Below are 27,359 nucleotides of genomic sequence, written 5' to 3'. Positions count from 1 at the left end.
ATTATTTTTATTATTGTATTAGATGAAAAAATTGAAATGCAAGTAAAGTTTTCAGCATAGTACTTGGCACGCAGAATAAGTGTTTGATAGATGTTAATGCTCATGATGGTAATAATGAGCTCATGCCCATGAAGACTGGGCCATTTTTGTGTTTGCTCTGCCTTAAATGAGTAATTTTTTCCTTGAAAATATGTGTCACTGCTTGGCCAGTTCATCTAGTCAGCAAGTATTTATTGAACTTCTGTTGTGTGCCAGGTACTGTTCTGGAGGCTTGGTATACAGCAGTGAAATCCCTTTGGGATACAGCAGATGTAAATCCCTTTTTTATGGAGTTTAGAATCTAGTGGCGATAAAGGACAAAAATCAAGCAGGGAAAGGGGTTGGAGACTGCTAGGGGTAGAGGTGAGTTTTTGTTTTGTTTTGTTTTAAAGATTTGTTTATTTTAGAGAGATAGAGCGGTGGGAGGGGCAAAGCGAGAGAGCCTCAAGCAGACTACACTGAGTGCAAAGCCCAACCAGGGCTTCATCGCAGGACCCTGAGACTATGCCCTGAACCCAAATCAAGAGTCAGAAACCCAACCCACGGAGCCACCCAGTTGCCCCTAGAGGTGAGTTTAAAATAAGTCAGGGAAGCCTCACCGAGCAGATGACATTTGAGAAAAGACCTTAAGGAGTTGGAGAAGTGAGTATTGTGGTTATCAGCAGGCGGCTTGCTCCAGGCAGAGGGAGCAGCAGAAGTGAACGCCTGGAAGTGGAATAGAAGCATGCTCATGTGACTAAGGAATAGGAGGCAAGAGTGGCTGGAGCAGAGTGCAACGGGGTGAGAAGGCAGATGGGAAGAGACCAGAAGAGTAAGGCGGTACGGTTGCATCGTCCTGACCATAAGATGGGGTGAAGCCGTAGAAGTCATTATGGGTACCTAGCTTTTGCTTTGAGTAAGAATGAAAATCATTACACGGTTTTGAGCAGGGGATTAATATAACTGTGTTTCAGAAGGATAACTCGGGCTTCTATGTAGAGAATAGTTTTGTAAGGGTGCAGGGGTGGAAGGAGAATTTATCCAGTGGAGAGGGGTAGTATTGGAGGTGGTGAGAAGTAATCAGCTGCTGGATATAATATATTTTGGAATTAGAGAGTTGCCATTGGTTTAGATGTGAAAAGATTCTAAGCGTTTTGGCTGGAGCATCCGGAAGGATGGAGTTACCATCAGTTGAGATGAGAGATTACCAGAGTGAACAGGGGACAGAGAGATGATTCATTACAAAACCATCATGCTGTGTGAATAATTACTCAAAGCATATGGCAGTGTGTCTTATTTTCATCTTTGTATGGAGAGAATAGCATGATTTTCATGATGACTATTCTTACAGCTGTTTTACCAGTTCTAGGAGCTTTAATTTTCAACATGATGCTGATAAGAGAAAAGGGTTTTCAAAATTGTAATTTCCTTGTATTTTCCTTGATTCAGGTGACAGTGCCTTAATCATCCTTCAGAATGAAGAGTCTGGCCTGGCTTTTTTTTTTTTTTTTAAGATTTATTTATTTATTTGACAGACAGAGATCACAAGTAGGCACAGAGGCAGGCAGAGAGAGAGGAGGAAGCAGGCCCCCCGCTGGGTGGAGAGCTTGATGCGGGGCTCGATCCCAGGACCCTGGGACCATGACCTGAGCTAAAGGCAGAGGCTTTAACCCACTGAGCCACCCAGGCGCCCCTGGCCTAGCTTTTTAATTGAATGCAAAACCTTACTAAAGAACACTTTAAAAAAATTAAAAAATAAAATAGAAAAGAATACCTAAAATCTTTAGAATATGTACCTGTTATAATGATGGCTGGCCAAAATTTGGAGGAAATTTATCCTCAACTGATTTTATTTATTTTTTTTCCTCATGCTTAGGAATAATATCCATTTTTAACTTTCTTTCTTAAATTTCTGGGTCTTCTAAAGTGGCCAGATACTAAAAATTTTTTTAGTCCTCCTCATGCCTTTGGGCATCTCCTTTTCTGTCTTGAGGGATGAAGTTACCCAATTTGAAGAGTTTTAGGAGAAAGGTCATTCATATTTTTGTATACTTAGTCCAATCTGTATGTAATGTATGTTAAGACTACAGTTGAAGAGCTCACTAGGCGGGGTGCTTAGGTGGCTCAGTGGATTAAGCATCTGCCTTTGGCTCAGGTCATGGTCCCAGGGTGCTGGGATCAAATCCCACATCCAGCTCCCTGCCCAGTGTCTGTTTCTCCCTCTGCCTGTCCCACCCCCAGTCTGCGTGCTCTCTCACTCACTCACTCACTCTTCCTCAAATGAATAAAATCTTAAAAAAAAAAAAAAAAGAGCTCACTAGGAGATGACAGAAGAGTAGAAGAAATGGGGAGGTAGGGAGTGATGCAGGGTGGATACACAGCTGTGTAAAGTATTGAAAGTCTGAATTAGGGTGTATTATTGGAAACTGATTTACATTTTCCATTAGATTATTCTTAATATTAGTCCCATGCTTAGTATAGGGCATTAGAGCAGTAGCTTTTATACTTTTAACTAAAATGTTCCTAAGAGATCTCTTTTACAGTTGCATGTGTATTTATACTGAAGTAAAAGTTAATACAAAATACCATTTACTTTTACTATGTGCCATGCATGCTGATATTTTCTATTTGACTCTATTCACTCTAAGAAAAATGATGGTTGAAACTCTGTAAATTGACTTGTAGTTTTTTGTTTTGTTTTGTTTTCATTTTTGTTTTTTGTTTTAAGATTTAATTATTTATTTGTTAGAGAGAGCACAAGCAGACAGAGTGGCACGCAGAGTCAGAGGGAGAAGCAGGCTCCCCACTGAGCAAGGAGCCCAAGCAGGACTCAATCCCAGGACTCTAGGATAATGACCTGAGCCAAAGGCAGCTGCTTAACCAATTGAGCCGCCAAGGCCTCCCTTGAATGGTAGTTTGAAAATTTTCTCATAAAGAAACATGCTTTAAAGGGATGAGTATTTTTAAAATTTGTATCTCTCTCTTTTTAAAAAATAATTTATTTTATTTTTATTTTAAGTAGGCTCCACAGCTAACTTGGAACTTGAACTCACGACCCTGAGATTAACAGTCCCGTGCTCTACCAACTGAGCCAGCCAGGGGCCCCAAAATTTGTATCTCTAATCCTGTGTTTTCAAAGTCTTTTTAAAAATTGGCGAATAGTTAAAATGATTATAAAGACATTTTAAAGGTATTCTTCCCTATCCTCTTATCTACATTATTGATATTTTCTGTGAGTAAACTTTTTTCTAATGAAGATAGAACATCATTAGCTGTTCTGAATTAGTGGTATTGAGTTTTTACTGCACTACCATAAGACTTTATGTTAGAACTTCAGAATATTTTTCAATTGCTGAATAATGTTTTGGTATTTGGGGAAAATAATATGAAGGTCAGTGAAAGTGATTTATTGTTAGCTTGGTGGAAGTAGAGCCTGCAAGTCTCTTTTTATCATTAAATGTGGGAAATGCTTATGACTTTGTCTTTTGGCCTTTTATTAAATCACATCTTGCCTCTAGGAAGATTTATTAAATGAGTGATTCTTTGTGTAAAAGAAAGGTATTTTAGCATGTAGACAATTATGATTGATAATACTTCGGTTTAATGTTTCATTATTAATGAAATTAATTCTGTGTTTAATAATAACTAGGAATTAATAACAAACTCCCCAAATTGCTATGTCTGTATTTTTAATGCCAGCATGGTTTTAGTTTACGTATCATATAGCATTAGTATGTTTAAAGCTAGTATTTCAGATTTTGTATAAATACACAGTAAATAATCAAAACGTGATTACCCAGGGGTAGAGTAACTGGTTTGAGAGTTAATGCCAGTTAAAATAAATACCACTAGGTAGCACATTTGCAAAAATTAAAATGAAATGAAAAAGCATCAGGGAATATATTTACATATTAGAAGACATCTGTTATCTAGGACTGAAGGTACCCTGTAGAGGCCTCATTGTGTCTTCTGTGACTTGAGAATGCCTCTCATCTTAGCCTGACAGATACGTGACCTGCATGATTAGCGTCCTTCCTTTGGGGTTTCCCAGAGTGAGGCAGTAGCCTCTCATTGAAGGCGAGAGAGTTGTTAAATGTTCTAAAGGGATTCCATGCTGAAAGAACTTGAAAAGGAAAGGATGGGAGCGGGAGAATAGTTAATGCCAGGCCCTACTGTACTTCCTAATTCTGTCCCCTACTTATGTGCAAAACAAAGGGAGTTCAGTGAAGAAGCAGACTGCAAACTATTTCAAGAGAAGCCTACTGGAACCTTCTTATCAAGGAATATGTTAGTAGTCCTAAGCTTTTGTCAAAATAATTCAAGTACACTATTGGATAATGTCATTGAATACACATGTGTTCTTGAATACTGGATTTTATTTGGATTTTGCATGTCATGAGCTTTGTGCGTAGTTTTGCTTAGTTTGTTATAGATGTAATTTGGGTTTATCTCTGTCAGTGTTGACTATGGCTGTGTATAGCTTTGGTCAGGGACTTTCAAATGGATTTTGGTATAACAAATTCTGTTGAATTATACAATTGTATATGTAAATTGTTTTCAAATTTTAATATCTGTAGCACATTTATATTATTAGAAATCTGATGTTATACTTAAAGAGATTTTTTAGTAACAGCTTTATTGAGATATAGTTTACATACTATGAAACTTGCCCTTTTGAAGTGTGAAGTTGTGTATTCATAGAGTTATGCAGCCATCACCACTCTAATTCCAGAACATTTTCATAGCTCTTGAAACTCCATATCCATTAGCTGTACTCCCTATTTCCCCCTTCCTCTAGTTTCTGGCAACCTCTAATCTGTTTTCTTCAGGTATGGATTTGCCTATTCTGGATATTCTACATAAATAGAATCATACTAATATGAAATGTTGGGGTCTGAGAGCAAACGGTCAAGAAAGAATTCTTGAGACTTCTTCATTGCCAAAAAAGTGTGGTTTTATTAAAACATGGGGATGGGACCTCTGGGCAGAAAGAGCTGCACTGGAATTGTGAGGAGTGACTGATGATATAGTTTCAAGTTGGAAGGGAGTTAGGGATAGCATAAGTCTCTAAAGAATTTGGAACCAAGGTTTCCAAGAGCTTGAGGGGCTAGCTTTGTTAGGAAAAGGTCATTTACTACTGTCCAGTGAAACTGTAGTCATAAGACTCTTCAGATGTGTATCTGTGGGCCATATGCTTGAAAGATGATTGCTAACATATATCTTGGGGTAGAGATAAAGGTAGTTTCTAAAGGGATTTTTACAGCATCCTAGAGGTCTGGCTAATGTCAAGCTAAGGTTGCCTTTTGCCTTAGCAAAGTATTAACATTGAAGCAGCGAATAAGATCCTTGAGGGAGGTCCATCAGCCTGTCTCAAGTAGGGCTGTAAGTTGTAAGGAATTTTAATTTTTTTTCTTTTGCGTTTTGTGTCTGGCATATTTACTTAGCGTGTTTTCTTGGATCATCCATGTTGTAGCGTGTATCAGTACTCAGTTCTTTTTATTGCTGAATGGTATCATCGTATGGATATACCATATCTATTCCTCAGTTGGAAATTTGGGTTGTTTCTACTTTTTTGCTTTTATGAGTAATACTGCAATAAACAACTGTGTGAAAGTATTTGTTTTTTGTTTTCTTGAGTATATACATAGGAGTTGAAGTGCTAGATTGTGTGGTAATCCATGCTTAACATTTTGAGAACCTGCCAGACTCTTTTCTGAAGCTAGTATGTTACTGTACAGTCCTACCAGCAGTATAGGAGGTTTCTCCACATCCTTACCAACACTTGTTATTGTCTTTTTGATTACAGCCATGAAGTGTTATCTTGCTGTGATTTTGTGAAGAGAGTTTTAAAATTGAAAACTTCATATTACAAAATGTTACTGTAGCTTGTGTGTTAATTTTTATTCTGAAATATTTGAGGGAATATATAAGAACAGTAAGTAGTAATTAATGAAATAACTTTTAACACTGAAATAAATGGTAATTACAGAGTGTAAATTTAAATGACTGTGATGTTTGAGACTGACTTTTTTGGATATTTCACTACTGTTAGACCATATAAACAAAGGTTACTCTCAGTTCTTAGTCTTTTTTCATTCCCATATTCTGGTGTTCATGTAAGTTGACTTGTAACTTGAAAATGATTTCAAAATCATTACCAAACTTCTTTTCTTTCCTAGAAAGAAATTTCTGAAATTTCCTAGAAATCCAGGTATCTTCTGGAGGATTTGAATATTTCGTTTTAAGATGATGTGGTATTTCTTGGTCTCACTTTGATGGGGCCCCCAAATGTGGTATGACAACCAGGTAGAAGCCAGCAGTGCAGGCAGTGAAAGGATTCACCCAAGACAGAATAAAGGAGACAGAAGTTTATTGAATATACCACAAAGGAGAAGCAAGATAGAGGGACAGGGGAGATGGGCAAGGAGGGAGGGGTAGAGATACACACACACACATACAGAGACACAGTGAGAGAGAGACAGAGAGATGGATGTAAGTAGACCATGGTTAGTTAGAGCCTATGGGTATTTTGATGTGGGCCGCTCAGGGGCTTGTGGGTCACTGTGGGTCCTTTCTACATTCCATTGCTCAAGCTTGTTTGCCTAAAAGCGGTCTCTACAGATGATAGAAATGGAAATTATTTCTTCTAGTAATATACATAATAGTATGACTTGTAAATTGGGGAAAATGGACATTTAAAGGACAGAATATTGTGTATTTTTGTTTGTCTTCTGCCAATGATAAGCTCCTCCTCTCACTCTATCTCTGTTAACTACTCTTAATTGTTCCTGTGGATTTTTTCAGAAAACTTTAACACACATATATCCTTTTGTAGAGTGTTTTTCTCTTCGATTTTTTCCACTTAGATATTTAAGTTTTAAAGCCCCAGGTGTTAAATTGCCGTGTACTTATCTTAGATGACCTAATTAGCTCTTTTTTTTTTTTTTAAAGATTTTATTTATTTATTTGACAGACAGAGATCACAAGTAGGCAGAGAGGCAGGCAGAGAGAGATGCAGGGAAGCAGGCTCCCCGCTGAGCAGAGAGCCTGATGCGGGGCTCATTCCCAGGATCCTGAGATCATGACCTGAGGCGAAGGCAGAGGCTCAACCCACTGAGCCACCCAGGTGCCCCTAATTAGCTCTTTTACAGGCTGTCATATAATCTTATTAAAGTTAATACCTCATTCTCCAAACTGAATGCTCTCCCTGAGAATGTTTAAGTAGTATTTCCCCCCAAATACTGAAAGCGTGTTGCATTTTACATGAAGCATTGTGCTCAAAGTTATTTTTCTTAATATACTGTGCAGTACATAGAGCACTTTTTCTTTCCCTATGTTCCCTTTTGCCTACATTTTATCAAAATGTAGGAAGAGGATGAGAGAAAGGAGGAAAAGGGGAAAAAAATGTAATGATTGCTCATTTTTCCTTTTTTAGTGTTTACAATTCAGTTTTTTTCAAGGCTGAGTATTTGTACCAGAGAATGTTTAATTAGTCTGTGGTCATACCAATGATTAATATAGTGAGAAACCCAATTTTAATGGAATGGGTATAGATGGGGAGTTGGTGAGGGTAATTTTTCCTCATGTGTTTTGGTTAAGATTTAAGTACCTTAAAAGCATTATAAACCTGCCTTATGCCAAATATTTGAGACACAGCAATGTCTTTTAACAGTTTAAACATCTAACAAAAAGATAAAGGGTGAAGAAATGAATAATAGTGACATTTATTGAGCATTTATGTGCCTCTGGCACACAGGCAGGACATGAAGACTTAACTCTGCTAATGGCAGTGGGGCTGAAGTTCGAATCTAAGTGTGTTTTGTGGAGCTTCCTGAAGTTGGGTGAGTTACCAGTTGGGCTTTCAAAGGAGGGGCCAGTATGGATTAATACATAGAAAGCAGAGTGGATGGCTTCTACAGAGGCATGGAGATGGGGATAAATAAGTTGCATCTGGAGTGTGGAAAACAAGTTAACTTTTTCAGTTATCCAGTGGTATAGTGTCAGGTAGCTGCTATGGTTGAGTGATCTGATGAGTGACCTTATGCAAATGGTGTTTGAAGATTATGTTATTAATGGCCAGAATGGGTTGAGGCCTAGGCTTCCCCCCTCCCCCGCCCAAAACACAGAACTTAACTAAAATTTTAGTAGTTATATGTATACTGTACCTATTTGTATATGTGTGGTCTGTATAGTTCTATGAAGTTTTATTACACATGTGCTTTTGTGGAACTGCCAGTAAACTCAAGATACTACACTTTATCCCACCACAGAATTCCCTCAGGCTACCCCTTGATAGCCATACTTAACCCCTCTCTGCATATCCCTATCCCCTGACAACCACTTATCTATTCTCCATCTTTTTTGTTATTTCAAGAATGTTATATACGAATGGAGTCCTGAAAAAGTGTAACTTTTTGAGATTGGCTTTTTTTCCTCAGCATAATGCCCATGAGGTTCTTCGAAGTAATTGTGTGTATTAATGGTACATTTTTCTTGCTGATAGTATTTCTCTGTATGGATGGTTCTGTTCTGCCAATACTGCATTGTCTTGTTTACTCTATATCATAAGTCTTTTTTAAAAAAAATCATCAATCAGCATTTATTCTTTGAGAACCCAATATGTGTTTTTTTATTGAGGTGTGATTGTCATGGAGTATCCTCTTAGTTTCAGGTGTACATTTTAGTGATTTGATACTTGATCCTTTTGAAGCAACGATGAGTCCAGTTATCTATTGCCATGTAAAATTATTACAATTTCACTGACTATATTCCCTATGCTGTACTTTATATCCCCATGACTTATTTATTTTATGACTGAAAGTTTGAACCTATAATAAGTCTTGAAATTAGATATTATGAGTCCTTCAGTTTTCTTCTTTATAATTGTGTTGGCTATTCTAGGGCCTTCCCTTTTCATATGAACTTTAGAATGAGCTTGTCTGTGTACAAAATACCTTGCTGGTGTCTTGATAGGAATTCATTAAACCTATGTATAGTCATTTTGGGGAGTATTGACATCTTTAGTGTGTTGAGTTTTCTAATCCATGAACATGGTAAGTTTCTCCCAATTTTTAGATCTTCTTTGCTTTCTTTCATCAGTATTTTACATTTTTTAGCATACATATCCTCTTCATATTTTGTTGGATTTATACTTTAGTATTTCCTTTTGAGGGAGCAGTTATAAATGATGCTGTGTTTTAAAACTTTGGTTTCCACTTATTTGTGTTTGCATATAGAAATGAAGTTGATTTTCATTTTGATCTTGTATCCTGCAGCCTTGCAAAACTGTCTTATAAGTTCTGGGAACTTTTCTTGTGCATTCCTTGGGATTTTCTGTATAGACAACCATGCCATCTAAAATAAGGACAGTTTTATTTTTCTTTTCCAATGCGGATGCCTCTTCTTTCTTTTTCTTGCCAACGAAGGCTAGGATTTCTAGTACTGTGTTGCTTATGAGTGATGAGAATGGACATCCTTACCTTTTTCTCAGTCTTAGAAGGAAGGTATTCAGTCATTCACCATTAAGTATGTTGTTTGCTATAACTTTTCCTGTAGGTATTCTTCATGAAGTTGAAGATCCCCTCATTTCCTAGTTTGCTGAGACCTTTTTATTATGAATGGTGTCTAATTTTTAAAAAAATATTTTTCTATGTCAGTTGATATGATCATACGATATTTTTTCTTTAGCTTATATGTATTGCATTGATTTTTTTTTTTTTCATATTATACCAACCTTACATACTTGGAATACATGTTACTTGGTTGTGGTGTACTAACTATTTTGGATTCAATTTGCTAATATTTTCGTAAGGATTTTGCAGCTAAATTTGTGAGATATACTGGTCTTTAGTTTTCTTAATTCTTGTGATGTCTTTGTCTGGTTTTGTTATTGGCAACAATTGGTTTCATAAAATGAGTTGGGATGTGTTCCCGCTTCTTCCATTCCTGGACAACGTGTAAAATGGCAGTTAATTCTTCTGTCAGTGTTTGGTAAAATTCTCCAGAGAAACCATCTGGGGCTGGGGAGTTTTTCAAGAACTTTTAAATTACAAATTTGATTTCTTTAATAGTGTTTTTATTATTCAGGTTACCTGTTTTATCTTGAGTGAGTTTCGATAAGTTGTTTTCAGAAAATTGGCCCATTTTTTTCTAAATTGTGGAATTATGAGCTAAAGTTTTTTTTTGTTGTTGTTGTTTGTTTGTTTTTTAAGATTTTATTTTAAAGTAATTTCTACACCCAGTGTGGGGCTCAGACTTAAAACTCTGGTTTCAAGAGTTTTATGCTCTACCACCTAAGCCAACCAGGCACCCTGAGCTAAAGTTTAAAGTTGTTTGTAGTATTTTCTTACCTTTTTTAAGAAATTGAAGTAGAAGTTGTATAACATAAAACCTACCATTTTAAAAGTGTACATTTTAGTGGTTTTTAGTATATTCATGGTATTTTGCAACTGCTGTCTAATTCCAGAGTATTTTCATCACCCCAGAAAGACATCCCTTTCCCATTAAGCAGTAACTTCCCCTTATCTTCTTTCCTAGCCCCGGGCAACTAGTAATATATTTTCTGAATGGATTTGCCTGATGGGACATTTCATATAAATGGAGCCATACAGTTTGTGATTGGTTTATCCCACACAGCATGTTTTCATGTTTACCCATGTTGTTGTGTATATCAGTACTCAGTCTTTGGTTCATGGTCCCATCACTCTGACCTCTACTTCCATTATCTCATCTTCTTCTCTGACTTTCCTGCCTTTCTCTTATAAAAGAAAGACCCTTATAATTATCTTGGGCCCACCCAGATTATCCAGGGTAATCTTCTCATCCTTAATTTGACTTAATAACATGTGCAGAATCTTTTTGCAGTATAAGATAATGTTAACAAGTTTCAAGGATTAGGACATGGATACTTGGTGGGAGGTCATTATTTTACCTACTGCACGGACTTTAGATTTTTTATATTATCCTCTGCTCCCTGAGGCTCTGTTCTTTTTTTTTTCCCAGTCCATTTTCCCTTTCTTGTTTATTTTTTATTTTATTTTCAGGGGGGTTGTCAAATTTTATATCAAGATAACGTATAACAATATACACTTTTTTAAGTATAGGAAGAGATAATTCTAGCTGCTTGGAGAAACAAAGGAGCAAGTTGGAATTTACTGACAGCTTTAATTTATTTACTTAATTTATTTATTATGTTATGTTAGTCACCATACAGTACTTCATCAGTTTTTGATGTAGTGTTCCATGATTCATTGTTTGTGTATAACATCCAGTGCTTATTGAAACACGTGCCCACTTCAATACCCATCACAGGCTCACCCATCTCCCCAGGCCCTCCCCTCTAAAACTCTCAGTTTGTTTCCCAGAGTCCACAGTCTCTCATGGTTTGTCTCCCCCTCTGATTTCCCCTCCTTCATTTTTCCCTTCCTTCTTCTAATGTCTTCCATGCTATTCCTTATGTTTCACATATAAGTGAGTGAAACCATAGATGAGTAAACTGTTGATCTTGTCCTCAGGACTGAATTTATCCTCCTTCATCTCCATTGTTGAACCTATATACATCACTATTTTTATTTTGGAAGTTGCATATTTCAGTTGTATACATAATTTCCATTTGGTAGTTTTTTAAAAAAATAACTTGTTTCTTTGCTGAAATATTCTATTTTTTTATTTAAGAGAATTCTTAATTGTTTATTAAAGTATTTTTATGAAAATAGCTTTAAGATTCTTGTCAGGTAATTCCAGATTGTGGTTCATTTTGGTGTTGACATCAGTATGATTCTGTTTCTTACTCATGTGTGTTTTTCTTGGTGTGTGATTTTTTAAAAATTTTATCCTGGACATCTAAGATATTAATATGAGGAGAGTCTTTATCCTGCTTAAATCTTCTATTTTAGTAGGCAATAACTCTATTTAGGGTTAGTGTGTAGGTTCTGGCCTGCTTTTGGGAGCTGTGTATTTCCTGTGATAATTTAGTTTTCCGAGCTCTTGCAGTGCTCTTCTCTTTATTTTTCTGGCATCACAGGAGCTCCTGCTTAATCTCTACAGGTGTTGCCTGGGCTGACTGGTGGTTTGGGTCCCCATCTCTGCTACTGCTAAGGGCAGGTTGGCTGGACATTGCCCCAAGTGTGGCAGATCTGGCCCACTGCTGTCTGGGGATGGGGTGGAGACCTGCTGATGCCGATGTTGTAGTGAATTGGGGTCCCCTGCTATCCTGGATAGGGGCTGGGGAGTCCTGGGGAGGGTCTCTCTCCCCTCTAGGTCTCTGCTAAGCTAGGTCTCTGCTAATACTTTTACAGCCCTTTGTCCAGAAAGCAAGATTTTCTCTTTTGTCTATCTGTGTTGGTGGTTCTGGGTTTCAGGCTGTTCATGGATATGTGGGAGATAAGAGGAAAACCCAGTGAACTCACAGTGGTGCTTTTCCTCACATCCAAAGGCCTTTAACTCATCTACTTTCTTTCCACCTGTTAGGGTCATTGTATGATTGTCTGTTAAGTTATTTCTAGGGTATTAGTTGTATTGAGAGGAGAGGAGCAGGGAAGGGCGAGCCTGTGCCATCATACTTTAGAATTGGAACTGTAGCCATTTTGATTCTTCCTCCCTGCTGGTGTTTATTAGGAATTCTATGAAATGGTCAAGGCTTTGGCTTTTATTGACTGACACCTTACTTTTTAGGGTGTTACCTGTTGTTGAGTGTAGGAACAAGGTAAGAATTATTCTCTTGTTTATTTTATTATTCATTTTTCTTTTTAGAGAGAGAGAGCATGTGCATGAGTTGAGGATGAGGGGGAGAGGGAGAGAGAAAGTCTTAAGGGGAGCCCAGTGTGGCGCTCAGTCTCACAATCCTGAGATCAGGACCTGAGCTGAAATCAAGAGTTGGATGCTTAACTGACTGAGCCACCCAGATGCCCTGAATTATTTTCTTGTTTAAATTGTGTGAGAATTAGAAATGTCATGTTCTTATCTATTCATCTATTTATTTACTCATTTATGTATTTATCTTTAGGGAGTGGAGCAACGGCTGTGGTCCAAGCAGCATATTGTGCCCCTAAGAAGGAGAAAGTGGCAATCAAACGGATAAACCTTGAGAAATGTCAGACTAGCATGGATGAACTCCTGGTATGCACATCTCATGTTTTTTATTGAGAAATATACTCCTATTTGTATTCATGTTGGAGTGGGAAATAACTTGAAAATTTTAATTACTTTTCTAAAGAAAAGGCATTGTGATTGGCTCAGTAAATAATTCTTTTTGTAAAATATAGAAAAATCCAGGTAAATAGGAAAAATTAGTTGTAATCCTCCCATTCTGAGGCTAACACTTGCTATATAGTCTTTCAGAATATAAATATATATATATTTCATACATTAAAATATCTTTGTATTTTTATGATAATGTAATCATTTACTTGTTCTTTTCATAGAGAAATTTATCAAATTCTGTCTATAAATATGAATTAAAATGCCTTTCAGTTTGTATGTAGTATTCTGTTGCATAGGCAGACCACATTTTATTTAATCTATTTCTTGTATCGTACAATTACCTTTTTCCTCTTTTTTGTTGTTTTAAATAATGCTTCTTTACTTTTCTCTTTCCTTAAACTAGTTTCATGCAATTGTGATACCTGGTCGATGGAATATGCTTTAAAATGCTTTGGCCTCCTAGGAACATGGTACCAATCTGCATTATGACCATTGATGCAAGATGGGAAGTAGAAGGTGGCGTTGCCTTCTCCAAAGGCTATGGAAAAAGAGAAGAAAGGGAGTCTTGGGGATTAATAGTTGCAAGAGATGTTCTATGGCATTAAAAGCTAGACACACAGGGATTTTGTACTTCTTTATGAGCCATGGAACCCAGAATTGTTTGAAGTATGTAGTAAGTGCTCAGTAAAGGATATGAAGTAGATTTTCAAATCATTTAACTTTGTAAATCCTGTTTCTTTGGCTTAAAATGGAAATAATAACATCTGCTTCGTGTACCTCATGAGGTTTTTCTTTTTTAAAAGATTTTATTAATTAATTAATTTACTTTCTTAGTGGGGAAGGGGCGGAGGAAGAGAGAATCTCAAGCAGACTTCACACTGAGTGTGGAGCCCGATGCAGGGCTTGATCTCACAACCCTGAGATCATCACCTGAGCCAAAATCAAGAGTTGGATGCTTAACTGAGTGAGCCACCCAGGTGCCCCCTTCATGAGGTTTTTCTTTGAGGATGAAATGATCTAGTACTTGAAAAGTATAAACTGCCATACAAATAGGAACTAATGTTATTCTATTAAGTATTTCTTTTATTAAGTATTTCTCTAAGGTCACATACAGTTAGTGATAGAGAGGCAGGAATTAGCACTGAGATGTTCTGACATTCCAGAAGTCATTGTGTTCTCAGGTTGGATTTAATTTCTGGTGGAGCCTGTACTGAGTATTAGGGAATATTGGAATAAAAGGAAAAGAGATAATAGAATTATGCATTGAACTTTTAGGAGATTAAACAAAAGCATGTTGGGGCACCTGGGTGGCTCAGTTGGTTGAAGCCTCTACCTTAGGCTCGGGTCATGGTCCCAGGGTCCTGGGATCGAGCCCCGCGTCGGGCGCTCTGCTCAGCGGGAAGCCTGCTTCCTCCTCTCTCTTTATCTGCCTGCCTCTCTGCCTACTTGTGTTCTCTGTCAAATAAATAAAATCTTCAAAAACAAACAAAAACAAAAAAACCCCAAAAGCGTGTCTTCAGAAGTTGGTAATGTGTGAGTAGAAGCTAAAGAAAAAAATTTGCTATAGTGATCTTGAGCCGCTTTTGTGAGAGAATATACACTTGAAAGGACATGCCCACGGAAATCGTAGGTAGTAATCTTGCATTTAGAGATGCCTACAATCCCTTGGAGCATCATTTGGATATTTGAACTGCAGTCATCATAAAAGAAGGCTGTAAATTATAAACTAAGTATTTTGAGGGAAAATCAGAATTTTTAGCCTATATATATTGACTGGAATTTGAGAAGCCCGGTATGAATTTGTATCATTTGCCAGTTATTTTACATAACCCATAAGGATAGCATAAAGGTGAATGAAAGTCTTATTTATTACCTCATGACTAAAGAAATGGAAGTTCAAAGTTTAAATAACTTGACTGTGCTCACATGATAGTAACAGCAAACATCTTTTTAGTGATAGGCCCTTAAGTGTACTTTACCCTCATAAATGCCTCCATGAGACAGGTGGTAGCTCCATTTTAGATGAAGGAAGTAAATCATACAGTAAGTGACAGTCTGGATTAAAAATCAGGTCTTTCTGAGTAAAGTCTGTTGTTTCCTACTTCATCTAATAGTAACTAATTATAATCTTGGTTCAAAAGTCAAAAGAGCATCTGTCAGATATTAGACATCTTGAAAATAATATTTGTGTTACTACACTAGGCCTTACATGTAGAGGAGTGCAAATTTGGTCTAGCATATTAAAAGAAAAAAATAAATTAGACCTTCATCATTTTGTCTGCATAGTCCAGTAAGATTTATATTACAAATATAGTATTTATATATTTGGCAAATAAGTAAGGGGATGTGACTTTTAGTAAAACATCTAACAAATGTATTTATTTGAGAGAGAGAGGGAGCATGAGTGGCAGAGAGGGGCTGAGGGAGAGGTAAAAGCAGACTGTGCTGAGCACAGTGCCCCATGTAGGGCTCGATCCGAGGACCCTGGGATCAGTACCTGAAGGCAGACACTTAAGGGACTGAGCCACCCAGGTGCCCCTTAGTAAAAGCAAATTTAAAACAATTGGCCTTTTTGGAGGGCAAACAAGTGAGATCCCATTAAAGTCCGAAGAAACATTGGGAATATAAAGAAGACTGGTTTATTTGTGGTGTTCGTAGTGTCAGGGCCCTGAGATCTGAGTGAGAAGGGCTCAGTTTCTAAGAGATAAGAAGCCCTTTAGTTTTAGATCAGCGTACCAAACTTGTGGTATCGTGATTTTAAGTTTGTTTTCAAAATGGTCTCTGCTATAATGTAGAAAGGGTGCTGATGCGAATTATGTTATAGGTGTGTATCCTGTGTGACAGTTACTGGTGAGGAGGTAGTATATTGCTCCTTTCTCTTGTCAAAATGTTTTCTTATCTGACAACCTTTGCTAAGTGTGATGGGAAAATCAGCTGTAAAATCTTACTACACTTACCTTTTCCAGAGCTGTTACTCACAGGCACACTAGGCAGTGTTTTGAGCTTTTTCTCTTCTCTGGTAGTTGCTAGTACTAGATTCATTGGCCAGAGAGCTGAAGGGAACACAAGAGGCATAAAATGTCTCTCATTCAACTGGGAGGCTCACAATCCAGTTGAATGAAGAGTTAACACTCTTGTCTCCTGTACAGGACCAAGAGGGACAGATGCCTAGGAGAGGTGTCAACCACTGTGAAGTAAGAAGAGGAGGTGTGCTCCTAGTTACAAAGATGGAGGCCTCTGTGGAGATTTTTATGTTCTGGCCCACCAGGGCTGGGGACACTTTGAACAGACAGAGATAGAAACCTTACCAGGCAAAGGTTTAGAATTAGAAAAGAATTAGTTATGTATATATTCATAAATACTAATATATAACTGAAACAATATTTTCATAAAACAATTCTTAATTATATTCTGTAGAACTCACTCTGATTTTCTATTTCTTTTTTGTTTCTAACTTTATCTACTTAGTTTGTGTCGTGGCCTGTGTGGGTTGCAACCCATGGTTTGAGGTACACAGGGCCACACAAAGAGGTGTTAAGACTCTAAACTCAGGCAGTGACAGTGATAAGGGAAAGAAAAACACATCCCCTAGACATTTTATAGATGGAAGAATTGTTAGTTTTATTTATTTTTTATTTTTATTTTTTTAGTAGGCAGCAAAGCAGGGTTTATTGAGCAATAGCAAAGTGATAGCACAAAGGTCCCAAGGAAGGAGGGGACCTGAGAGGGGTGCCTGAATTGTTAGTTTTAGAATGAACATTCCATGAGGGCAGGGACTTTATTGTGTTCAGTCAATGGGAATGAATGAGTAAATTAACATTGCTTGGGGACTGACTGAATGGTGTGAAGTGGAGGTAAACTGTTTGTGTTGGGGTAATTAGAAAACCAGGAGTAAATGTTAGAAATCAAGATGAGTGAGTTCCAGGAAAGAATGAAAAGTCAGGTGGAGAACAGAGAAATCCACAGAAAAGCTCTGGCAGCAGCAGGTAACAGGACTTTAAAGAAAGTCCTTTCAGTGAAACGGATGGAATTTACTTCAGTGTGGGAGGGAGCTACTGGGAAACTTGAGTCAGAGTGAATATAGCACTTTCACAGAGCACTTACATACTTATTTTTGCTTTTGAAAGGAAAGGGAAAAGGATAACTCCAATGGGAGTTAAGATAAAAAAAAGGAACCCCTCTCTGCCCCTACCTTTAAAGGAATAGAAGAAAGAAAATAAATATTTAAGGCCCTTTCAAAAGTTCGAATTTGATGGTTCTCTAATAGTCTCCTGTTAGAGGACCCTTGGTGGTTCCCTCTCTCAGGGTAGAGCTGAAAATGAAAATCCTTAGCTTCACTTTTAAGACATTGGACCATTTGACCCCAATTCTATGTGCATGAATTGTCACCCTCTGTCTCCCCTACCCTATCCAGTTGGTTACCAAGTCCTGTGGTTTGTACCTCTTCAGTAGATCTCGTGACTCCTTCCTTTCTTTCCATTCATATTGCCATGTACTTTTAATTTATTTTTATTTATTTTTTTAAAGATTTTTATTTACTTATTTGACAGAAAGAGAGAGCACAAACGGGGAGCACCAGGCAGGGAGCCCAATGCAGGGCTCATCCCAGGACCCTGGAATCATGACCTGAGCTAAAGGCAGATGCTTAACCAACTGAGCCATCCAACCATCCCAGCATGTATTTTTTAAAAGCTATTTTGAGGTAGTTTAAACTTCTGGAAGAGTTGCAGAAGTACAGAAAGTTCCCAGATGCTGTTCACCCATCTTCTCCTAATAGTAATGTGATCACAGTGTGATTATCCAGACTGAGTGACTAGTTATTTATCATTTTTTTAGGCCACCGTCGACCCTCACCCAGGTCATAGCAATAGCGTTCGACAGTGTCTTTGGCTCTAGTCTTGCTTTCTCTCATTTATTTTCTATATTGCAGCCATAGTGATTTTTATGAAACAGTATATATAATTAAGCCTTTGATGCCATCCCTTTGCTGTTAGGATGAAGCCTAAATTCTTGAACACAGTTACACTGTCCTTTATGATATGGTCCCATGTGATTAAACAGTCAAACCTATAAAGTCTAGTTACCTTTCCTTGTCAGTGTAGTAAAACTTCTTATAGGAAGTTTTATTATTGAAAGGGTCCGTAGACAAAAGGACGAGACTGATACAAAGCGAAAGTTAAGCAGGGCTTTATTTCGCGCCAAGCATCGAGAATCAAACTGACCTGCCAGGGCTGTCTCTTGCAAAGAGGCCACCCCTCCCAGCCTCACAGACTAACTTTTATAGAGTAAAGGCCATGTGGTTGAGCCTGGCCACACACAGGTGGCCAATTGAATTACATTCTACCCCATGATAGTTATCTAATTCAGCCTATGACCTTGGCGAGAATTGGCACCTTTGTCTGGCCCAAAAGGCTCACACTCCCTGGCGGGTAATACATGCGCTTTTACTTGATTGGACGTCTCCACCTGGCCGGACACATCCTTGTATCTGGGCTCCGTTATTTTTGCCCAGCCTGACATGTCCTGGTATCTGTGCTCTGTTATTGGGGCTATTTGGCCGTATTTCACCAGTTCTGTTCCTAAGCGCTTTCCTCTTGTGGGGAAGGGGCAGGTTCAATCTAAGTTTACTTCATAAACAACAAAATGGCTCGCTCTGGCTAAGTAGGCCCTTACAATTATCATTCCTGTTTTCTGATAATTTGCCTCTCCAGTGAAGTCATGTAGTATCTGGTACTTCTCCTATCCAGCTGTTTATCACTGTGTGTTGTTAAATTAATATTTGCCTAATGTCTTCACCAGACTCTGGGTTTCTTGAGGGCTCACCATTGTAGTCAATCACCTAGCACTGTGCCTGGCACCTAGTAAGCGCTTGGTAGATATTTGTTGAAAGCATGAACCACTTACCCTAGACAGGTCTACTCATTCCATCCTAAAATATGTCTTGTATAGTTCATCTTTCTTTCTTTCTTTCTTTTGTAATTGTGTGTGCCTTGCAGTGCTGTAATTTCCCTATATCCTGTAGAACCAAACCTCCCCTGAGAGGACTTCTTGCCTACCTTCACTCTTCTTTCCAATGAATCCTTGTAATATTTACTATCTATGACTCACTGGGAATATATGTTGCCATATATTTCTCTCATATGTCTTCTCTTATTTCTTTTAATCTTGTATAACTATGTCAACAGGGAGGTGCTTACTTTAGTTTTACTTAGTTTTTAGTTCAGAAGACTGTGCTGGTGACTTTGGAGGTTGCAGAAATGTATATGACAAAGACCTTGCTAGAAAGGAATTTACATTCAGTTAGAGATGAGACAAGAAAAACTAATGTTCATGGAGCACTGCTTTTGAATCCATTTTTGGGCAACTTCTACACAATTTATTTTTACTATACAAATATCAAGGTCACAGGGCAAGTACAGTACTTGAATAAGTAAAACGTTTTATAAAGCACTATAGGATTTAATTCATTCAGTAAATATTTATTGCAGGTGTACTGTGTGCCAGGCAGAGTGATAAGTGCCAGGATTACAGAGGCTCAGCTTTCATGGAGCTTAAAGTTTTGTGAAGGATACAGAAAAATAAGCAATTACAGTATAATATGATAAGTTCTGCAGTATTTAGGGAATCCACCTTTTTTCATGGATTTCTTAAATTCAAGTACAATTAACATACAGTGTTACATTAGTTTCAGGTGTGCAGTGTAATGATTCAACAATTTTGTGCATTACTAGTGCTTATCACGGTATATGTTCTCTTAATTCCCTTTATCTCTTTCGCCACCCCCCCCCCTGCACTTCCCCTCTGGCAACCACCGATTTGTTGTGTGTATTTAAGAGTCTGGCTTTGTCTTTTTATTTTGTTTGTTTTGTATTTTAAATTCCACATATGAGTGAAACCATATGGTATATTTGTCTTCCTCTGACTTATCTCACTTAATGTTATACCCTCTAGATCCATCCATGTTGTTGCAAATGGCAAGACATCATTCTTTTTTTGACTGAGTAACAGTCCTCTGTGTGTGTGCGTGCGTATGCATGTAATATGCACCAGCTTGCATTTAGGGATCCACTTTTAAGTACTTGCTTTCTGGAGTTCTCAGTCTACCAGGGAGGGATAGATAAATAAGTACCCAAGGTACTTCCCAGTGCATATGTGCCATGATGTAAAGAGATTCACAGGGAGTTTGGAAGACAAGAGATACCTAATTCAACTTGGGGAGCTGATGGAATTGATATTTTGGCTAGATTAGAAGGAAGAATTAGCATTTTTAGCCAGGGTAAAATAATGAGGGAGGGAGGTGTATTTGAGGTAGAGGGAGCAATGCCATTAAATACCATGGTTAGAAGAAGCATGGTCACCTGAAGTTTACTGTGGCTGGATCGTAGGGGTATATTGGGGTTGGGTCAGTGAGAGAGTAGGATTGAGATGAGAGAGGTATGCAGGGCCCAGATCACTCAGGGCTCTATAAGTCCCTTTATCACACCCAAGCTAATCTAAATTCATAACCTGAGTTAGAGGGAGCTCACATTTCTACTTTGGACTTGGTTTCTGACCTTGCTGTTTCAGGATATTTCTTATTAGAGTGAGAATTGTTAATTATTTCACAAAAATGGGAAGAAAAAGTATTTTCAAAATAAAACAAAACCCACAAACCAAAAAGCACCCTCTACCTGAATAGACATTTTTCTAAGGAAGACAGCCAGATGGCCAGCAGACATATGAAAAGATGCTCAACATCACTCATCACCAGGGAAATGCAAGTCAAAACCACAATGAGGTGTCAACTCAAACCCATCAGAATGGCTAAAATAAAAAAGACAAGAAATAACAAGCGTTGGCGAGGATGTGGAGAAAAGGGAACCTTCCTGCACTAGTGGTGGGAATATAAATTGGTGCAACCACTGTAGAAAATAGTATGGAGGCACCCCAAAAAATTAAAAATAGAACTACCATATGATCCAGTAATTAATTCTGCTCGTGGGTATTTACCCAAAGAAAATGAAAACACTAGTTTGAAAAGATTTTTGCACCCCTATGTTTATTGCTATAGACAAGATATGGAGGCAACCCAAGTGTCCATCTATAGATGAATACATTAAAAAAGGTGATTTTACACACACACAGATACACACAGTGGAATACTGCTCAGCTATAAAATGAATGGCATCTTGCCATTTGTGACAACATGGATAGGCCTAGAGAGTCTTATGCTAGGTGAAATAAGACAGAGAAAGACAAATACCATATGATTTCTCTTACACGTGGAATCTAAGAAACAAAACAAGCGAACAAAGGAAAAACAGACTATTAAATGCAGAGAACAACCTCACTGCCATTAGCTGCAGAGATGGGTGAGACAGATAAAGGGGGTTAAGAGATACAAACTTAGAGGTATAAAATAAGTAAGTCACAAAGTTGGAAAGTACAGCATGGGGAATATAGTCAATATAATAATGTTGTATGGTGACAGATGTGGCTATACTTGTGAGCAGTGAGTAATATATAGAATTGTCAAATCATTATGCTGTATTCCTAAAACTAATACAACATTGTATGTCAGCTGTACTTCAGTACTTGATTAATAGAAGTAAAGTAATGGGGTGCCTGGGTGGCTCAGTCGTTAAGCATCTCCTTTGGCTCAGGTTATGATCTCAGGGTTGTGAGACTGACCTCCAAGTCTGGCTCCCCACTCAGCGTGGAGTCTGCTGGAGATTTTGTCTTCCTCTCCCTCTGCCCTTCCGCCTGCTCATGTGTGTGCATGCCCTCTCTCTCTTTCAAATAAATAAAATTTAAAAAGAAAATAGACACTTTAAGATACGATAAAACAAAAACAAAACCACCCTCTATTTATTAGTAATTATCCCCTGTGGCTATAAAACTAGGTTTCCCAAGAGAGTTTTTCAAGAGCACCTTAAAGAAGAACATGTCCTAGTGGAGGCCTCTGTGGTGCTGTGTAAGGCTGTGATAAAGCAGGCATGTTTCTAGTTAAAGAGGTTATGAGTGGAATGATCAGTCAGAATGGACTGAGGGAAACTGAGGAGTTTTTTGGTTTAACTGTAGATCCTGCAAAGGTTGTTATATAGTCTTGGGATTTTCAAATCTGAATTCACTAACTTGTAGTGTTGTTTAGGCTTGCATCTAATATATTATCATGTTTTCTCTTCTTTGTAGAAAGAAATTCAAGCCATGAGTCAGTGCCATCATCCTAATATTGTGTCTTACTACACGTCTTTTGTGGTAAAAGATGAACTGTGGCTAGTCATGAAGCTGCTAAGTGGAGGTGAGTAGAGTACAATGAAATGCTAACTTCCATTGGTTGGAAAGTTACTAAAAATATTCTTCTTTATCCTGGTTTGGTGTTGATGGATATTTGCTTTTGAGGACATACTGAAAATGTAGTATCTGCTAAAGATGCTGGTATGTGAGCTGAGACAGTTTCACACACTGCATTTGGTTGCAAGCTCTTAATCTGTGATGATTCCCTCCAGCTTCCTCTGTTCCATGACAGAAATTTGTTGAAGGTTCTAGTCTGAAGGGTCTGAGAATAACTGTCTTGTAGAATGACCCACATTTTGGATTTATCTGCTTATTTCTTTCTGGTGATATTTAACTTGATTTGTATTCCCCTCTTTATGCAAATTGAAAATTGGAACTGAAGGTTGATTAGATTTAAGTTAAAATTTTTTTTACAATATTTTGACAAAATGCTGTGTATTCATAGTGCATCACACCAGGAAGCATTTGCTCTCTTGTTATATCTTTAATGGTGGTGTTACTTTTGATTGCTTAAGATTTTGACAGCCAGGCCTCAGCATGGAAAGGTTAACTTTTTTTCCCTTTGTAGCTAGCAGGTAATCTGTGAGATGATACTTGGGCACTTGTGAGTATCCAGAACCCCACCTAAGTCAGTCAGTCTTTCTTTTTCTTTCTTTCTTTTTCTTTCTCTGTCTTCATTTCATTTCATTTCATTTTTTTATTTGAGAGAGAGAGAAAACACAGGCAGAGGGGAGGGGCAGAGGGAAAGGGAGAAGCAGACTCCCTGTTGAGCAGGGTGCTAGACACAAGGCTCCAATCCCACATGACCTGAACAGAAGGCAGATGCTTAACTGACAGAGCCACCCAGGTGGCCCTCTCCTATCCCCCACCTAAGTCTTTCATTTAATAATTCTAGCATCCATTCACAATCCTTATTTGAGTCCGTTATTCTGTCAAGGTTTGCAGAATGGAGACTTATTGCATCCTTTCTTTTACACGTATAAACTAGCATTCTTCTGTGTAAAGGAACTTTACCTTATTAACTAGGGCTCTTTGATTAATCTGTATTGTAGTTCCTACTAAAAATGGAAGATACATAATTGATTCTTTTTACTTAAGTACCGATTTTCAGAGTAAAAAGTTGGTTTAGTATTCACCTCCAGTTGTAGCAAATGAGAGGGTTTTCTTTTTTTTTTTCCTTGTTGGGTAAGGCTTTCGTTTTTTTATGCACATACATAGACACAAAGAATTTTACATATTTAGTGACTTCCAGTCAGTTTTACTCTATTTTTTTGATGCCCAGATTGTCCGAAACTTTGTCAGTGGGTCTCCCTTTAAGCTTACTCTTAGGTCCTTTTGACGTGAATCCTTTAATTTTTGGTTCAAGATTTCTTAGGGTCACATTTTTATTGCTTTTCCCAGACCCAGAATCAGCCAGTACTCTAAGGGGTTCTGATCTTTGTTAGAAGAAAGTTATTTAGAGAGCATAACTGGGATGTTGGGGATGTTCATTGCTACTACGTTGTCATCACTTCAAGTTGTAATAACTTGGAAATATAGTGTATTAAAAATTATGATTTGAAATTAGTGTTTCCAGTTCAAGTTTAACATTATAGACTTCTAAAACTTCTTAAAATTGTACTTGAATCTCTTTTCTCTTACACAGAAAATTTTGATCCCCAATATTAACATAGTTAATTATGGTGCTTTATCCTGCAGTATGTATACAGTTATTTCTGCTCAAGCCTTTAGAATAAAATGTAAGTATTGCTGACTGCCAACAGTGGACCATTGTCATGTATAGATTGAACATTTTGTTATGGTTACCTGAAGGCCCAAGTCATATAGTAAATTAGACATTTTGCCAAGGCATGGATTTGGATCATGAAGCAAGATTGGGAGGACCAGTGAGTGATGGAGCCACCAACCTTTCCATCACTATGCTTCTTGATTTTTGTTTGCATATGTATTTTGTATGGGAGCATGATTTCCCATTTTAGAATTGATAATACTGTATTTCATTGAACACCTTACCTCCCCAGAGAGGCTGTAAAAGAGCTCAGGCTCTAGAATTAAATTCCACTTTCCTACTTAGCAGGTTTATGTCATTGGGCAAACTTTTTAAACTCTTTGAACCTGTTAACTTTTCTGTCAAATGGGGATACCTTTCTGTATTTTAGGGTGTTGGGGTGTAGTAAATGAGGTGACGTATGTCAGGCATCTTTCATTGTGCTGACATATAGATGCACAGGAAATTTAGCCATTACTAATAATCCCTTGTTATTTGATGCTTTTCAGTGTAGCCAGAATCACCTTTTTGTTTCAATCCCATTAGTGACACACTGGAGAAACTGGATGGCTTTGTTAAAGGCCCTGTTCATATGATGGTTGGAATCCTTGCTAACACCAACCACCTTTCAAGATGGTGGTCAAGCATGGTTCTTTCAGTATGGACAGATATGGGAATATTAGGTAATACTGTATCTTTCATTATTGATCACCTATAGCATAATTTGCTTTATTTGTAATTTACAAAAAATGTATAATACAAAGTTTTTACTGTTTTGCTAAAAAGTCCTTTGATGAATAGGAATACATTGTCTTGCTTTATTCCTTCATCCATACTGGTATGCGAACCCATCCTTTCTGCTACTCCTAAGCAGAATGAATATATATTTTTTAAAGAATCTCTGTTTTTCTCTCAGGGAATATATATCCTGATCTTAGAAGGGGCAGGACATGTAGCTGGGTGGGATGTCTTTTAAATGTACCTCTCTGCCTTTCCTGGTCTTAGGTTTCCTGGGACAGTGCCCAATTTTTCCAGCCCTGGGACTCAGGAAATTTCCTGGAGGATACTTTTCAAACATGTTCCAGCCATTAACTCTCTTTTTAATTACTTCAATTTCTATGAGTCAATATAATCTTATATCTAAACTCTTTAAGATATTAAAGAGTGGACATCTTAGAAAAATGAAGTCTTGCTTTTCTAGTTATAAAGTGAGTAAACATTTAAATTGAAGAGATACATTAAACACTTTTTAGAAAACAAAAGCTACAACTAAGCAGAACTTTAAAATGCTTTTAAAATACAGAGAAACTGCCAAGATTTAGAGCTCAATTAACATTCCATTCATCAAATACTTACTGATCACCAATATACTGGTGAATCATACACTTAGTTCCTTGCTCTTCTGGGCCTCATAGCTAGTAAGGAAAAGTTACAATTAAATAATTAAGTATGTAGAGAACCAGGAAGAAGTTTCAGGTGCCATGGGAACAGGTACCAGGAGAATGTAACCCAACCGAGGGAGAATGGATGCGGAGGGGTTAATGAGGACTTCCCTCAGGAGGTGATGTTCAGCTGAGACCTAGAGAACAGGTCATAATTAGCCAGGTGAAGTGGGAGGTGGAGGTGGTATCAAGGGAGAGATGGGGTAAGTGATCCACATAGAGGGAACACTGTGCAGAGAAGGTTCTGTAGGCAGGATGGAGGAGTATGGTGTGAACTGATGGGGACCTGCACCTGGAGCCAAAAGAGTGAGAGGAGAAGACTGTTGATAAGCAGAGGCTCCCTTTGAGTAATTAAATAATATAAATAACCAGAGTTGATGGAAGTATGTTTAGGCGACCGTCTTTCACATCAACTTTTTTAGTCAAAATATTTAAAACAAAAGCATACTTTTCATTTAGCAACATTGCATTGATATAAAGGTTAATAACTAATAAAATCGTAAACTGAATTACAGCTATCATTCTTAAACCTACCAAGCAGGTGGACATCATGGTTAAAGTAAGTTTAGATTCAGTGTGTCAATATTATAGTCCTTTTTTAAAAAAACATTTATTTATTTATTTGACAGATTGAGAGAGAGAGATCACAAGTAGGCAAAGAGGCAGGCGGGGGGGTGGTGGTGGGTGGGAAGCAGGCCCTCCACTGAGCAGAGAGCCCGACTCGGGGCTCGATCTCAGGACCCCGAGATCATGACCTGAGCCAAGGCAGAGGCTTCACCCAAAGAGCCACCCAGGCGCCCCTATTATAGTCTTATTGCTTCCTTGTAACTGTGATACTCCTCTGTGAATTAAACTCTGATATTGAATATTGGAATTTATTAGCGTAAGAAGTTAATCTTCAGAAATTAGAAGCAGTTCTGATCTAAGTAAATATTTCTGCAATTTATTAGCACCAAACTGCAAGAGTTTCAGAAATCAAAGTAAGCTGTTGAAAGGAGAAGAAAGAGAATTATCTGTAGGACTTAGAGGTATGAATTGTGACACTGAAGAAACCTGATTTAAAATCACTATCTTAGTGAATTGATTTTGTTCTTTAGGGATGCTCTCAACTTTGTCTTCTTCCATGGGAACTTAGTAATCTAACCAGGACCCAGGTAAAGTACCTGGTATTAATAATAGTCACCAATTTTGGTTGTTCAAGCAACAGTGGAGGGGCATGTCTGTTTGAAATGGAATACTGAGCCCAACCAAATTTTGTCACCTTTGAAACCTTCCATGGCTCAGGAAGACAAGAACAAAGCCCAGTGGCTAAATTCTGGTTAAAGCTTCTTGGCAAAAATTCTAGTAACCAAAATGAGCTAATTTTGGATTCAAAGAGTGTTTTTTCATAAAAGTAAACTGAGGAAACAAACATGTTGACTGAGTAATTTGAGCTGTAATTATGACACTTAAGTGTCTAAACCAGCAGCTCTTTTGCCACTTTTTCAATATTATTTTAATATTTAATAATGATTTTCTGGGCAGTTAAAAGTTTTGCATTGCTTTTTAAATGTTCTATGCCATGGGCTTGGAAAGCAGACATGAGATGGATTTTTTGGAATAGGTATCTACATTTTAACTTTTTGCTTTGTTACCTGATTTGTACCCATTCCCTC

General features: G+C 37.7%; 1 protein-coding gene across 3 annotated transcripts in view; it reads left to right on the top strand.

Annotated features, from left to right (window-relative positions):
- The window catches only part of OXSR1 (oxidative stress responsive kinase 1), a 99,425-nt gene that overhangs the window by 7,741 nt on the left and 64,325 nt on the right, over window positions 1-27,359 (top strand). Inside the window, exons 2-3 of one of the 3 annotated variants that reach the window (XM_032861188.1) lie at window positions 13,022-13,134; window positions 22,390-22,498. In XM_032861188.1, the coding sequence (XP_032717079.1) occupies window positions 13,022-13,134; window positions 22,390-22,498 (222 nt within the window). Of the gene's footprint in view, window positions 1-13,021; window positions 13,135-22,389; window positions 22,499-24,123; window positions 24,234-24,808; window positions 24,946-27,359 lie in introns of those variants that run through there. The other 2 variants (XM_032861190.1, XM_032861189.1) reach the window with 2 other exon arrangements.

The sequence above is a fragment of the Lontra canadensis genome, unplaced genomic scaffold, assembly GCF_010015895.1.
Source record: "Lontra canadensis isolate GAN:19392208 unplaced genomic scaffold, GSC_riverotter_1.0 scaffold20, whole genome shotgun sequence".
In the NCBI taxonomy this organism is placed as follows: domain Eukaryota; kingdom Metazoa; phylum Chordata; class Mammalia; order Carnivora; family Mustelidae; genus Lontra; species Lontra canadensis.
Note: the sequence above shows the minus strand (reverse complement) of the source record. Positions and strands in the feature narration are given on the sequence as shown.